The sequence below is a fragment of the Trichosurus vulpecula genome, chromosome 9, assembly GCF_011100635.1.
Source record: "Trichosurus vulpecula isolate mTriVul1 chromosome 9, mTriVul1.pri, whole genome shotgun sequence".
Lineage (NCBI taxonomy): Eukaryota > Metazoa > Chordata > Mammalia > Diprotodontia > Phalangeridae > Trichosurus > Trichosurus vulpecula.
The window spans coordinates 76,380,830-76,395,421 of NC_050581.1; the positions used below are offsets into that span (position 1 = coordinate 76,380,830).

General features: G+C 46.7%; 1 protein-coding gene across 1 annotated transcript in view; it reads right to left on the reverse strand.

The window, feature by feature from the left end:
• Positions 1-1,572: 1,572 nt before the first annotated feature.
• The window catches only part of HS3ST6 (heparan sulfate-glucosamine 3-sulfotransferase 6), a 34,338-nt gene continuing 21,318 nt past the window's right edge, over positions 1,573-14,592 (reverse strand). The window contains exon 2 of the mRNA XM_036739747.1: positions 1,573-2,479. Within this exon, the coding sequence (XP_036595642.1) occupies positions 1,861-2,479 (619 nt within the window). The 3' untranslated portion in view covers positions 1,573-1,860. The remainder of the gene's footprint in view (positions 2,480-14,592) is intronic.

Below are 14,592 nucleotides of genomic sequence, written 5' to 3' on the forward strand. Positions count from 1 at the left end.
TTCTTGGAATGCACTCTCTCTTCATTTCCATCTTTCAGAATCTTTATCTTCCTTCAAGATTTAGCTCATGTGCTACCCATTCCACACACTCTTCCAAAATCTGGTCTCCCCCAACAGAAAATCCCTAAGTCCCATAAGTTTCTTGAGGGTTTTTTTTCTTGTATCCTCAGTATTTAACACAGTGCCTTGCATAGAGTAGGTGGAGAGTAAATGTTTGTCAAATTGAATTGACCAAAAAATTGGTCACCTGCGCCAGGAAGAGCCAGTTTGGCAGAGTGGATAGAGAATTGGCCTCAGTACTAAAAAGATCTGATACTTACCACCTGTGTGACCCTGGGCAAGTCTTCTAATATCTTTGGGTCTCAGTTTCCTCATCTATACAATGAAGGGGTTATACTGGTTGACCTCTGAAGTCTCTCTTGGCTCTAAATCTTTGATCTCTGAGGCATGGGTTGGGGAGGTGGGGTTCCGACAAAAGGTGAGAAATCCTGTCTCCCATGAGTCAGGAGAGGGCTATCAGGACTTTGAGGGTACCAAAGACCCTGCCTTAGGAGAGCCGGTTGAAGGAGCAAGGATGTTTAGCCTAGAGAAAAGGAGATTTAGAGGGAACATGATAGCTGTCTTCCAGTATTTAAAAGGACTATCCAGCAGATGGGGGATTAGATTTGTTTTTCTTGGCCTCTGAGGGCAAAATTAGAAGCTGCAGGAAGGTAGATTTAAGGTTGATGAAAGTAAAACTTCCTTAAAAAAGGGTTTTCCCAAAGCAGAATGGCTTGCTTTAGGAAACAGTGGATTCTGCTTTAACGAGGTCTTCAGGTGGAGGCTGGATGTCCCCATTAGGAATATCGTAAAGGGAATTCAGGGATGTTTTTAAATGAATGACCTCTGAGATCCCTTCCAGCTCTCAGATTCTGTAAGATGAGGGGCATGTGGAAGATAAAGATTAGGGAGATGAGAGTTTGGCACGAGGGAGAAGAGGAGAGATGATGACTTAGTGAGAGGCATTGATGAGGGGTGGGTGATTAAGCTTGGGGTAAGAGGCATGTGGCGGATGAAGCTTGGAGGGAGGGCTGAATAAGGGATGCAGGTTTTGGGTAAGGGATCGGTGTGGTGAATGGGGGGTTAATGAGGGGTGAAGGTTTTAGGGAAGGCGTCAGTGTGGCGGTTGAGGGTTGGAAATTTGGGGTGGGTTTGGGGTGAGAAGTCAGTGGAAGTTGAAGGCTTTAGGGATAAGTTTTAAGTGAGGAATCAGCAAAGGAAAAAGATTTGGAGGATAATGTTTGTGGTGATAGGTGCATATATGGGGAGGGAGGGTGATTTGGAAATTTGGGACATAGATAGCAGTTATATCATTACTTGGGTCACATGTCCAGCCAGCAGTTAGGTACCAGAAAGTCCAATCCCTACCCTTCTGGCTCCTGCCATTGACTCCCTAGATTATTCTCAGTAAAGGACATGCTGCCCAATGACCATGAGCTACACAAATATGAACAAGATTAAAACTCGGTCCTCCCATCTTCCCACTTTTTTTCCCCTCCTGAAAATATATACAAGCCATAGAGACCACAAGGGTTTATGTGGAAGAATATTTATCTGACTGTTTTATTTCTTAAATATCTCTCTCTACTCAGTAAGTGTACAATTGCTTGCTCTCTACTAGGAGAGCAGATATAAATTAGAACCATTGTCAAATTTTCCAAAGCCTGGTACTAGCCTCAAGTCCAAGGCCCAGATGGGTGTCTTCTGAGATCTTTCCCTTGTCTTGGCTGTGACCCTCATTGCTCTTGGCAGCCCCTGCCCTGGCTCGGGGGCTCCACACCCCACCCCACCCCACTACCATCAGGGTACCCGTAGTCTGGGTCAGTCCCACCCAAAGTCCTGCCCAGTCATCTGGTAGAACTTGAGGTTGAAGGGTCGATAAAACTCTCGCAGGCGCTGGACCACATGCTCCTCGATGTGGGGGTGGGGTCGGCCCTTGGACTTGCCGAGGCATCGAGGGCGGCTGCTGCCTTCTGGCTTCTTCAAGCAAGGGAAGCCTTTGGTCTCATTGAAATAGAAGTGCTTGTCTGTCACAACCCTCTTGAGGCCCAGGAAATCTTGCACTCGGCCCATCTCCCCAGCTGGGTCGCTCACCAGCCTCTCACCGCTCACGAACAGGAAGTGGGACAGAGGGAAGTACTGCAGCCAGTTGTCCAGGTGCTTAGCGTAAATGCCAATGCGCACAGCACTCCATGCAGTATCGACCAGCCCAGAACTGCCATTTCGGAAGGCCAGTGCCTGGAAGCTCGGAATGGATGGGTTCTTGGACAGCGTCTGAGTGTAATCCGAAATGGCCCGGGTAACAGGGTTTCGTACGACTACGATCAGTTTGGTGTCCTGGGACATGTTATGTATGCGCCGAGGGGCCTCCTTTGTCACAAAGTAGCTGGGGGTCTTCTCCATGGTGATTTGGCCATCCAGTGTCCGTGGCATCAGGCTTCTGGGGAGACAAGAGGGCAGGGCTCATGTGAATTAGTTGTTTGAGGCCTTCTCTACCCACCCATGAACTCTAGAGAGCATTTGTCCTTCCCCCATCCCAGGGCCCTCACATCGCTGAGCTTCTTATCTATAAAATGAAGGGGTCAGACTACACAAATCCCTTTTAGCTCTAATGTTTTTTGGTTCAACATTAGGCATTACATCTCCTTCCTTCAATCAGCAGCTCCTTGAGATCACAGCCATGTCTTCCACTCTGAGCAGACCCCCACTAAGAATGAGGACTGTGTCTCCTTCCCAGATCAGATCCCACAGAACAGCCATGTTGTATAAATAACAGGAAGGACAGCTCAGGGCACCCTGAAGATTGGAAGGACAAACCAAGTCCTTCAGTCTGATTCATAAATGTACTTTTAGAAGCCCTAGACTAGATCGTTTGCTCTGGGACTCACTGCATTGGGATTGGGGCAATTTACTTTTATCCTGGCATGGCTCATCTGGGTGAGGTCTAGACATCAGTTTCTTGGGTCCATTCATGTGAGACTTTGTCTAGGGAGAGGTCTCACACATACACACACACATACGTATATGGATATACATGTATGTATGTGTGTATGTGTATATATACACAAATATATACACATGCATACATATATATAAATGTATTTGTATTTTATTTTCCCCCCATCTTTTTATATTTTTTAAACAACACTGTCCTTCCCCAATAACTGATCCATCCTTCCAACCGGAGAATTCTCCTTTATAACAAAGTAGTTAAGCAAAACAAACTAACAGATTGGCCACATCTGACTACATGTCATCCTGTACTACCTAGACAAGAGAGTTATCATTTCAGCATCAATAATGTTCCCACAACCTTACTGACCCCTTAGGCCTACCACTCCAGGACAGGCATCCTGGCTACATTCCATCAAACTGGTAGCCTATAAAATGCAGTGTAAAGAACATTAGATTTGAAATCTGAAGACCTAGATTCAAATCCTAGCCCTGCGACTTACTACCTAGAATTCTTTGCCTCTTTGGGGCCTCATCCTCAGCGGATGGGACCTCTAAGCTTCTCTCTACCTTGTCTTCTAGGGCAGAGGAGAGGGGACCCATTGCCCTTGTGCATTCTCTATGGTGCTGGGCCAGGACACAAGTGTTAAGGGCAGTGTGAAAGGTTTATTTCCCTCATAACCCTGTGATTAGAGTCCCCATCGTAGTGACTGATGGAATCATTAGGGCTCTACTACACAGATCACTAAGTGGAACAGTAATAGCTGTAGTTATCACAACTTTCTTCACATGGAGCACCCATGCTGAGAGACAGTTAATCTTCCTAAAACACTCTTTTATCCCATCGTTTACCAGCTCAAAAATCTTGCCAGGTTGCCCAAAGTCCTAAGGAGAAAAGCAACCTTTCCTAGTCTGGCATTCTAGGTTCCCCACAATCTCCCTCCCCCATCCAACTTACCCCCAAATTGTTAACTCTAGACCAACTTGGCACACAGATGGAGCCCGAGCCACCATCACAGCTGACTCCCATCCAGGCCAAACGCTGATTCCTAGCCCCTTACCAGGACTGCCCAGGAGCACAAACCAGCTTCAGTAACTTTTCTCCATCCCTCCCACAAGATAATCTACGGTAGAGGCAGGCAGAGATCTAAGGGAACCCCAGTTGTCAAAGTATCCAAATGAGAAGCATTTAAGGTATCTGGGCCCCTGGGACCAGAAAATACCCAATGAACATGACCATATGGCCACCCCTCCCCTTCAATTATACTTTCATTCTCTGAGATAGCTTTGGGGACACACTGTAATCGCTGCATACATCCAGTTTTAGGAGCAAATATGGGGAAGAATGGGAATGTGGGGGGATGCATCGCCAAGCTCTATCCCTGAGCCAGGAAACCTGGGTTCAAATTCCTGCCCAGATACTTACTAGCTATGTCACCCCCAGACAACTAGCTTAATGTCCCTGGGACTCAATTTCATATATAAAATGAGGGGGTTGGCCTAAATGCTCTCTGGAGGTTCCTTATGGTTCTAAATCCTAAAATCCAGGCCCCAGATTGAGCCCTACCCCTGGCCCCCACCTGACCTCTAGCCTCAGTCATAGACTTAACCCCTCACTCCAGCTGAAGAGCAAACTTTCCTAGCCATCTTACAAATGCCCACCATCGATCCTAAGATGAACAGAGCTGAGAGTGTAGCTAATGCTGCCCGTTCCCACTCCCGGAGATACAGCTCAGAGCTCATGGCCCTGTGATCGGTGGGGTAGAGGGTCAGGGCTGTCCATCCATCTAGTCATTCAGTTCTCTGACAAGCATTTATAGAGCCTAATACTGCGGGGGAGACAAGAGAAGTATTGGGCTGAGCTCGGGGTCTGGCTGGGGAGACAAAACACACAGGAAACAATTACCGAGCTAGCGCTAAGAGGTTAGGCTGCAGGAGGCACTCAGTAAATGTTTGCAGAATTTGTTGAACTGAATTATCTGGGCCAGGCTTGGAATGGAGGCAGGGGTAGAAGTGCAGAAAGAGCTGTTTCCCAACTGCTTTGGGGACCTAGCTCATTGAGCATCAAGGATTGGATGTATAAAAGTTGGAATGGACTCTGGCCCCTCCTGTTTCCTGCCTTGGGTCTTGTTTCCTCACAGTGTGACTGCCCCTCAGACAATGAGGCTGCCCCTCTGGGGGGCCAGAGGCTCTTGTGAAAAGCTCCCATAAACCATAGGACACCCCCCTCCAACAACGAAGCTGGTTTGAGGACTGGTCCGTGTTGGGCTGTGTCCAACGCTATATCTGCCAGGAACACTTTTCTCTCCTCGTACCCTCTTCCCCTGTCTCTTCCGTTGCTGTTACCCCAAAACTCCTGGTGCAACCCCAGGGAGACATAATTTCTCACCTCCTTTTGGGGAAAAAAAACCCAACAACCAAAAACATGCTTCAGTGATCAAAGATTTATAGTCATATAACTTGGGGCGAGGGGGAGGTAAAAGACCAAACATCGTTTCATAGACTTAGAGTTGGATATAGAGAGGGCATCTAATCCCAATCCCCTCATTTTACAAATGAGGAAAAAGACCCAGAAAGGTTAAACAACACACCTAGATGGCAATCAGGATTTGAACCTGGTCCTCAGGCTCCATATCCAGCATTCTTTCCCACTACATTATGACGATGGGGATTCTCCATCCAGTACTTGCTTAATGAGTGTTTGTTGACTTATTCTCAAGATGTTCCTGCTGGACCTCCGCCTAGGCTGCAGAAGAGGGAAGAGGGTCTTTCCTCCCAACTTCCAAAAACCTAAGAGACAGATGGAGCCTCCATGTCCCCAGGGCAAAAAACATCTGTTCCCTCCTGAAGGAGTGCGGGGCCAGAACAAAACCTGAAGTCTGTCCTAGATCACAGGCAAGAGACAAGAGAACCAAGGCCTGGCTCCTTCCGGGATTCAGAGATGAAGAAAGAAGCCATTCTGGCTCCCTGCTTTCTGTATTTTATTGGATACATACCCGCCCCACCATTCAAGGGTCTATGCCTGGTCCTTAGTTCAGCTACATTGGGAAGAGGGAGACAGAGAAAGAACAGCCTGAGACCCAGCCCCTGGAGAGCTTACAGGATTAACACAGGGAAGAGGCAGGCAACAGGGGTGGGGAAGGCATCCCTTCCTGGGATGTAACCTAAGTAAAGCCTGGAGAGATGGCTGAGTAAATGATCCAATGTCATTTTCACAGGTTTAGAGTCCAGAAGTCATCAATCCCAACTCAGTCATTTTACAGATGAGGAAACCAAGGCAGGACATTGTGACTTGCCTGTGGTTATACAGGATATAGCTGGTCCAGCACCCTCATTTTAGATACATGCAAACTGAGGCCCACAGAGGTTATCAAAAGTCATAAAATGACTTAGCGTCTGGACTAGAATCCAGGTCTTGTGACTTCCACCCCACAGCTATTCTTTCCACTGCAAGTGTGTCCTAGACCCCTCTGGCTGTGTGGTGAAACCTTTGGACTCCTTTGCAGCAGTTTTTTAAATGCACAAAAGAAAAGTACAAAAGAAATCAATCAAAATAGTTACCCCCCCCCAAAAAAAATTAAGTTCCAAGGCCCTGGGTTAAGAACTCTTGCACTTAAGCATGCCAGTTCCCTAGGATCATAAGATTTAGCACGGTGAAAGCCTTTTACCCCCATTTTCCAAATGGGAAAACAAAAGCCTGGAGGGATAGGTGACAGGTCCAAAATTATACATGTAGCAAGGAATCAAAACCAGCTCATCATGTAACTCCCAAATCCAGTCCTCTGATCAGTACTCCCCAGTGGTTAAGGATAGCAGGTAAGCAAGATTTCCCTGGCAGCTGAAGACTTAAATCTCACTCCCATCTCCCCCAATTTAGACCCACATTAGCTTTCTCCTTTCCTTCCCTTTCTCTCCAACTTTAAAATGAGAAAGCTTGAGCCGGAGAAAGGATAATTTCCCTTCTACTCTAGCCTAGCACTTAACCCACACCAGCCACACCCTCAGCACAGCCCCACCTGTGAGTGGGAGGAACCTGGGATGACCAGTTTGGGACAGGTGGGGTATAGGGAAAATCTCTCTGAGGTTCAACAAGGATCTCCAATCCCCCTCAACAAGGCAGGGAGATCAGATAAGATATAAAGAATCCTAAGATTTAAGAGCTAATGGCACCTCAAGAGAGAATCTGACATGGGCTCACTCTACCGTTGGGGGAAAGGCCCAGACAAGTATTTAACTATTTCATGTTCTTATCTTCTTTAGGTCTCAGTTTCCCTATCTGTAAAATTAGGTGGTGGTACTAACAACAGACCTTTAAGGACCCTTCTAGCTCTAAATCTTATGACTGTACATAACTAGATAAGAAATGGCAGAATCAGGAATGGAAGTCAGAATTTCTGACTTGAGAGCCAGTGTTACTTCCATTAGACCACAATTCTTCTCCCTGGCCAAACATGGTCAGAGCTCCAAGTTCATTCTGGTGACTTCTGAGCCCTCTGACCTAGAGCCTCTGACAAACATGCATCTTTACCATCAGGAACCCCAGTGGGGCTACTTCCAACCTATAAAGAGCTCCTGGGTCTTCTTTGGGTACACTGAATAAGTACTGAGGTTAGGAAAGGCCCATACAGGATCCACCCCTGTTCATGGTCCTAGCTAAACCAATGTGATACCCTTATCAGCTGGAACCCATCTCATCCTCTCATTGACAGGAGGCTGTGAGAGTTGGTTTCTCTTGGCTATCCTCCCTGAACTACTCAACCAAAGCTGTCCTAGGCTTTTTCTGGTTCTCCCCCTACACAAAGGCTCCCACCATCCTCTGTAATTACTCCACTGTACATTTTCATTAACTCATACCTTGTCCTAAATTACCACCATTAATTATTGATACCCCTCCTCCTTCCCATAAGGGACAGTTTCCTGAACTCCTCCACTCTACTGACAGACTCCCTTTAATTACGATCATGCTAATTCTCATTAACCTTTGCCAGTTGGCTCCAGAACATGAAGCAGAACCATCTGGTACCCAAGAGAATTCAGAGTGGATGCACCCAACTGGTCCAAGGGATCCTTCTGATACAGTTTTCATTTCCTCACCTAAGATTCTGCGATGTTCCCTGCCTCCCATCACACTGGTTGCTCACAGACCTCCATCAGTCCAGGCAACCACATCCCCAGGACCACAAAGAACTCATCTTGGGGAAAGATGTTACCTAAGAGACCTTAAGGTTAAAGGTCCCAGCCCTTACCCATCTGGGGTTCAGTGTTTGAAGCTGATGGCTCCCCAATGATCAATGATCACACTGCAGCAGGATAGAAGGCAGCAGGTTGTGGTGAAAAGAATTCTGAATTTGCAGGCAGGAGACCAGGGTTCAAATCCCAGCTAAGTGATCAGCTTTAGGCTCCCCATATTTAAAGGGGGGGATAACAGCATTAGCACTACTTCCATTTCAGGGTTGTTGTGAGGAATGTACTTTGAAAATGACAAAGCACTACATCAATGTGAGGTTTGCATTTATTATACAGTGGTGCTGGTGATGGGGCAATCAATACCCAAGTTACAAGGTGGAAGCCCTGTGGAGTGATGGGGTTTGGGGGGAGCCAGGGTAATAGGTAATGGGGTAGTGCCAGATGGCCAAATAACAAGGTGATGATAGTGGGTGCCAGGATGATGGGATCACCCTGGGAACCAGGCAGGCACTCTCTTAACAGCTCTCAAAATGCCTCTGAGTCTGCCTCCTTTATTGACTCAGGCATGGCGGGGGAATGGAAGGAGAAAGGGGAAAAGGAGTTAACGAGCTCAGACTCCCAGACCCTCTAATTGCCATCCCTGTAGATGAATTTCCAAAGCCCAGAACAAGCCAGCAAGCAGGGTTTCTGCTCATTCCTGAGAGCCCTCGTATTTTATTCCAGGGAAATTTCAGATCTCAGTGGCGTCTGCCGTCCTGGAAGCATGAAGCGTTGCCCCTCTCCTTGGGCCAAACAAGCCTAACGGGGTGGGCACACCCTCCAGCCTCTGCCTTTCTGATTCGGGTTGGCAGTCGGGTTCTCCCATCAACCCCACCCCGGGAACAATTCCAGCCTGTGAAACCCATCACCCAGAACTAAGAACCCAGAACCCCATAAATTCTGCCAATTGATCCCACTTCTCCCTCCTGGGAGCAACCTTAATCCTTCAACCCCACAGAGAGACCTTTAGATGTTTGAAGACAGCTGCTGCATACCTTCTAAGCTTCCTCTCCTCTAAGCTAAAAAACACCCTTAGCGCCTTCAAATGATCTTCCTTTGGTATGATTTTGAGACTCCTCCTTCATCGTACTGATTGTACTCCCCTAGACAATTCCTTCCACTTGTCAATTTCTCTCTAAAATGGGACTGTCAGAACTGTACACAGTACTCCAGGTGTGGTCCTTCCTGGTTAGAGGATGTCCCCTCTCTCATCCTGGACATTTACACAAACACACACACACACACACACACACACACACACACACACACCTAAGATTAAAATACCCAGAAGCCATATGACACTTTGGGTTCATGTTGGGCATGTGATCATTCAAGATCTCTTAGATCTTCACATGAGTTATGGTACTGGTATGGTGAGTTGGTTGTTGACATCTTAGAAAGTGCTTTCACAGTGAATTCTCAATGCATCATCATGGGTAGGAGCTTAGTAACTGTGCCTTAGAACTGAGGCAGCTGATGAGGGAAGTCCCTTGGGCTTCCCCTCTGGCAGTTCCTGGCAGAAGGCTCGTTCAGTGGGTGTGATAAGTAGATGATAAGATTGGCATGCCCTCCTAGGCTATCCCCATTCAGCTAAATAGGAAAAAAAAAAGAGCCAAGAGCCCTCCAGCAGACACACACACACACACACACACACACACACAGTCACCCACCCCCACCAACTGGATCATAGGATATCTAGATTGCAAGCTGGAAGGAAATTTAGATCACTATGTGCAATCCTTTCACTTTACAGAGGAGGAACTGAAGCTGAGACTTTCTCTGGGTAACATAATAAAAAGCAGGCTGATAATTGAACCCCAGTTTTCAAGATTTTGAAACTAGTGTTCTTTCTACTGTTAAAACACTGCATTAGACTCCTTGGTAATGCAAAAACAAAAAGGGGGGGCAGGCAATTAGGTAATTAGGGGGAAAGGAAAGGAAGGGAAGGAAGGGAAGGGAAGGGAAGGGAAGGGAAGGGAAGGGAAGGGAAGGGAAGGGAAGGGAAGGGAAGGGAAGGGAAGGGAAGAAATGAGGGATTCCACAGTGATATTCACACTCCCCCCTGCCCTGGGGAAGGACAGGTGCAGCCTCATGGTGTCTGCCATTTGAAATCCTGTCATAGTTCACCTGCCCTCCCACTCAGTGTCTGAGAAAGACACAGGTCCCCAGGGTCCTGTGACAGGTGTCCTGCCTGTGACTTCATCAGCACCAATAGGCAGGCTATAGTCTCCTGTCGGTCCCCTCCCCTTTCCTCTTCAATTATTCAAAGCAGAGGAGACTCCCTGAACAAGAGACTCAGACTGAGAAACATGGTGTACAGTGAGATGAGTGTTGGAATTGGAGTCAGAGGACCCGGATTCAAATCCTGCTTCCACTATTGTGTGACCTTAGGCAAGCCACTTAATCACTTAAGGCCTCAGTTTCTTTGTAAAATGAGGAGATTGGAAGTAAATAACCTCCAAGCACCCTTCTAAATCTTAAGATCTATGTATGGTCTTCAGACTTTGGTCACTCACAGCTGATGGGTGAGGGAGAACAGAGAGAGGTTCGTTCCCTAGACACCTCCTTCCTTGTTTCTATTGCAAAATGAGAGAGCAAGTCACTGGATTAACCCATACCCACCACCGCACATCCACACATAGATACTTCCTCTGGGAATGTGTAAAGAGCAGCTGCCTTCCCAGGCTGAGTCCTCAGGGGACCAGGCAAGAGGCTAGAACCTCCAAAGGCTCATCTCTCAGAAGTGATCCTTCCCTGAGAGCCAGGAGGGATCACTGCAGAGTCACAGTTGCTAGGGATGGCATTGGAGATCACCCAGCCCCTTTCATTTTGCAGACAAGAGTCTAGCCGTCTGAACCCACATCCAAGGTGATAAATAAATTACTTTCTTTCCCTTTATTGCCCTCTGGAAGTCAGGGAGAAACATCCAGGTCCACCCCTCCATATACACACACATCGACATTGAACTGGGAGGCCTGTGAGCCCATTCCTATTATTACAAAGTCGGAGTGGGGGGGTGGAACACTCCTGAGAAGGTGTCTCAGAAAGACCCTTTAAAATGGGATGGGGTCATCTTCTGGCTTCTAAGCTGATGCCAGGGCCATGGGGAGGACAAGTCATCCAACACATCTTTCTTGAGTTCCTCTCAGATCCAGCACTGACTAGGAAGCCATTCAGGACGGCAAGCCACCAAGCATTTATTAAGCATTTACTATGGGCTCTAAAGCCTGGACAAGTACTTTAACCTGACACCCTCTGTTTCCCCACCTATAAAATAGGCAGGTTGGGGAAGATGATCTCTTGCAGTTCTAAAATCCTTAAATCCCCTCTGTTCTTCTTTTGGGGGGAGGGGGGACAGGGGGAAGAGTAGGGGGTGAGATTGGCAGCTTCAGGACTTCCAGCATAGAAAGTTTCCCAAGTCAAGCTCTGAGAACTGGAGATTCTGAGACCCCCAATAGTTCTTTCCAGCCCAGCACCCATACTACCCAGAGAGCACATGATTTCAGCTGTTAAATTCACAAACAGGGTAACCATGGGCAGCCCTGCCTAGGAACCAGTTTGTGATACTGTTGAAAAAATGTCCTATTTTGAGCAAGAGACCTCAATCCTAATCTCATCTCTGCAACTAGATTACTGTGTATGTAGCCTCCGGCAAATCTGTTCCTGATCTGGATCTCAGTTTCTTTGTCTACACAATGAAGAGTTGGTTTAAAAAACATTAAATGAAGAGCAAGAAGACTGACATGCAAAAAATATTTATATCAGCTCTTTTTGTAGTTGCAAAGAGCTGGAAACTAGGGGAGTGCTCATCTGCTGGGGAATGACTGAATACATATGGTATATGAATGAAATGGAATATTACTACATTGTAGGAAATGATAAAAGGGTTGGTTTGGGAGAAATCTAGAAAGACTTACAAGAACCACTGCAGAGAGAAGTGAGCAGAACCAGAACTATCTAAAGAAAAACAACTTTGAAAGGTCAATGCCATGACCAACCACCATGCCCAAGTACCAATGATGGGGCATGATACTCACCTCCTGACCTAGACAGACTCAAGATGTAGGATGAAATAAACATTTTTGGACATAGACAACATGAAAATTTGTTTTGCTTGACTATGTATATTTGTTAAAAGATTTTTTCTTTTTTTTTTCCAGTGGGAGGGGAAGGACATAAGAATATTGTTGGGGGGGGAAGAAAAGAAGAGAAGAGAAAGGAAGGTCATTGAAGATTTTTTTTCAATACACAGAGGAGAACATAAGGAAGACCAGAAGGAATCATAAACAAGCAGGGCAGCTTTGAAAGTTATGTTGAATTTATTATATACTTAAAAAGAAAAACAAACTGCATATAATGGAGATAAACAGTTTTATATACAATCTTCTTCTTTTGTTCTATTCTCTATACAGAAATGCTCTCTTTATTTGATGTTTGTTCAGTCCAGAATTTAAAAAAATCCAAAGGATAAATATGAGGGGGGGTGGAGCGGGATGATCTATGAGGTCTCTTCCCAGTTCTGAGCTTCTTTGATTCTTTCCCTACCTCCCGGTGCCAGCCTCTAGGGCTGAGCTCTCTCTCTAACTGAGCCATTGACATTGTGTTTGCTGTAAACCCTCCTCTCACCAAGCTGCAGATGTTGCTACAGATGTTCCCTTATGATCAAGCTCTGGTTCTTCTCAACTCTGGAACTACCATCCCCAGCCAGGCCCATAGCCTGTAAACCCAAATGAGGACAGAAGAAAAACTCCCCCAAGTCTGTTCGACCTAATTCCCATCAGATGGAGCTGCTCAGGCTGGCTTTGGCCCAGGTCCAACGTAAGGGCTTCCTGAAGAGGGAGGGTGGGGCTCAGCCATAGGCCCAGGCCCAACCCTGCAGGTCTCCATCTAATTGCATCCCTTCTTAGGTTGGCTGGCATGAGCATGCCTTAGGGCACCCAGGTAGCCCCAGCCTGTTTAATTATTTAGCACCTACTTGACCCTTTCTAATTGGGGCTCATGGGACAGTGGGAGAAGAGAAAGGGAAAGAATACACCTAATACCAGCTCCAATTTCTATTGAGTTTTGCAATATACAAAACACATTTCCTACCATCAATACCAGGAAGTAAGTAATGTGAATATTATCCCCATTTTGCAGAAGAGAGAGGTGAAAAAAACTTAATTCAAAAACCACATATTGAATAACTCTGGTTTTCCTCACCGCTTAAAAATGGTCACCATCCCTGCCCATCTACTACTAGATACTAGGAAAATTAACCAATGCATCTCCATCAAGCTCATAGGTGCCTAGTAATATACTGAGCCCTATAGGAAAGAGAAGTACTGAACACAGAAGCTATGTCCTCTGAACATCTCTGGTGCCAACACCCTGCCTGGCTGGTCAGCCTCAGGGCTGCCAGCACAGGAAGTTTCTAATCAAAGGCGGGCTCTGAGAACTGGAGGTGTCCACAGCCAGGACCCCCAACAGCTCTTCCCAGCCCAGCACCCACCCTGCTGAGAGAGCCGAGAACTTCAGCTATTAAACTCACACAACAGTGTAACCATGGGCAGCCCTGCCCAGGAAGCCAGGCAGTGCCAAGGGGCTGGTGCCCTAACCCACCCATACCCATTCAAGAAGGTGGCCCAGGGGGTAAAGGATAGCAAACTGGTACTCAGACACACATATTCTCTCTCCCTCCACAGTCCCGTGGAGTTTCCCCTCCTGTGCATCGATACAGAAAAACAGTTCCATGTGCAGCCCCCGAGCCAGCATGGCCAGGCGGGCGCTGAGACGGCTGATTCCAAACATGCTTGTGGCTTCATTCCCACCTTGGGTTTCAGGCTTTGGGAGCTGCTCAGCAGAGACCCGCCAGAGTCAACAGGCAGGATCCACATGGCAACAGAGAGTCCCTGCCATCACTCCATCCCACCCTCCCCACCCCACCACCCCACCACCCCACCTATGGCAAGTCGGAAAAAAAAAATCAGAAGACTATGTTGGACAGGAGAGGCCCCCAGCTCAGTCTATCCCCAACACATAGGGGCAAACAGGGCTTCTTAACCTTTTCTGTGCCATGAGCCTCTTCTCAAAATAATATTTTTAAATGCATAAAACACATAAGATTACAAAGGAAACCAATTAGATTTAAAAAATAGTTATCAAAATATTTCAGAAAACAAATTTGCTGCCCCCAGGCTAAGAACCTCTGCTAGACAGTGGAAACATCCTTGGAGCCTAAATTCTGAACATTTTATAATTTTCTTCTTACTTTGGTTAACTTTTGTTGGATAAAAAAAATAATCACAAGACCTACAGCTAGAAAGGGCCTTAAAGATCATCTAGTGACCCACCCCTGACCCCTAAGAAAAGGAAACTGAGGCTGAGAAAGGAGCA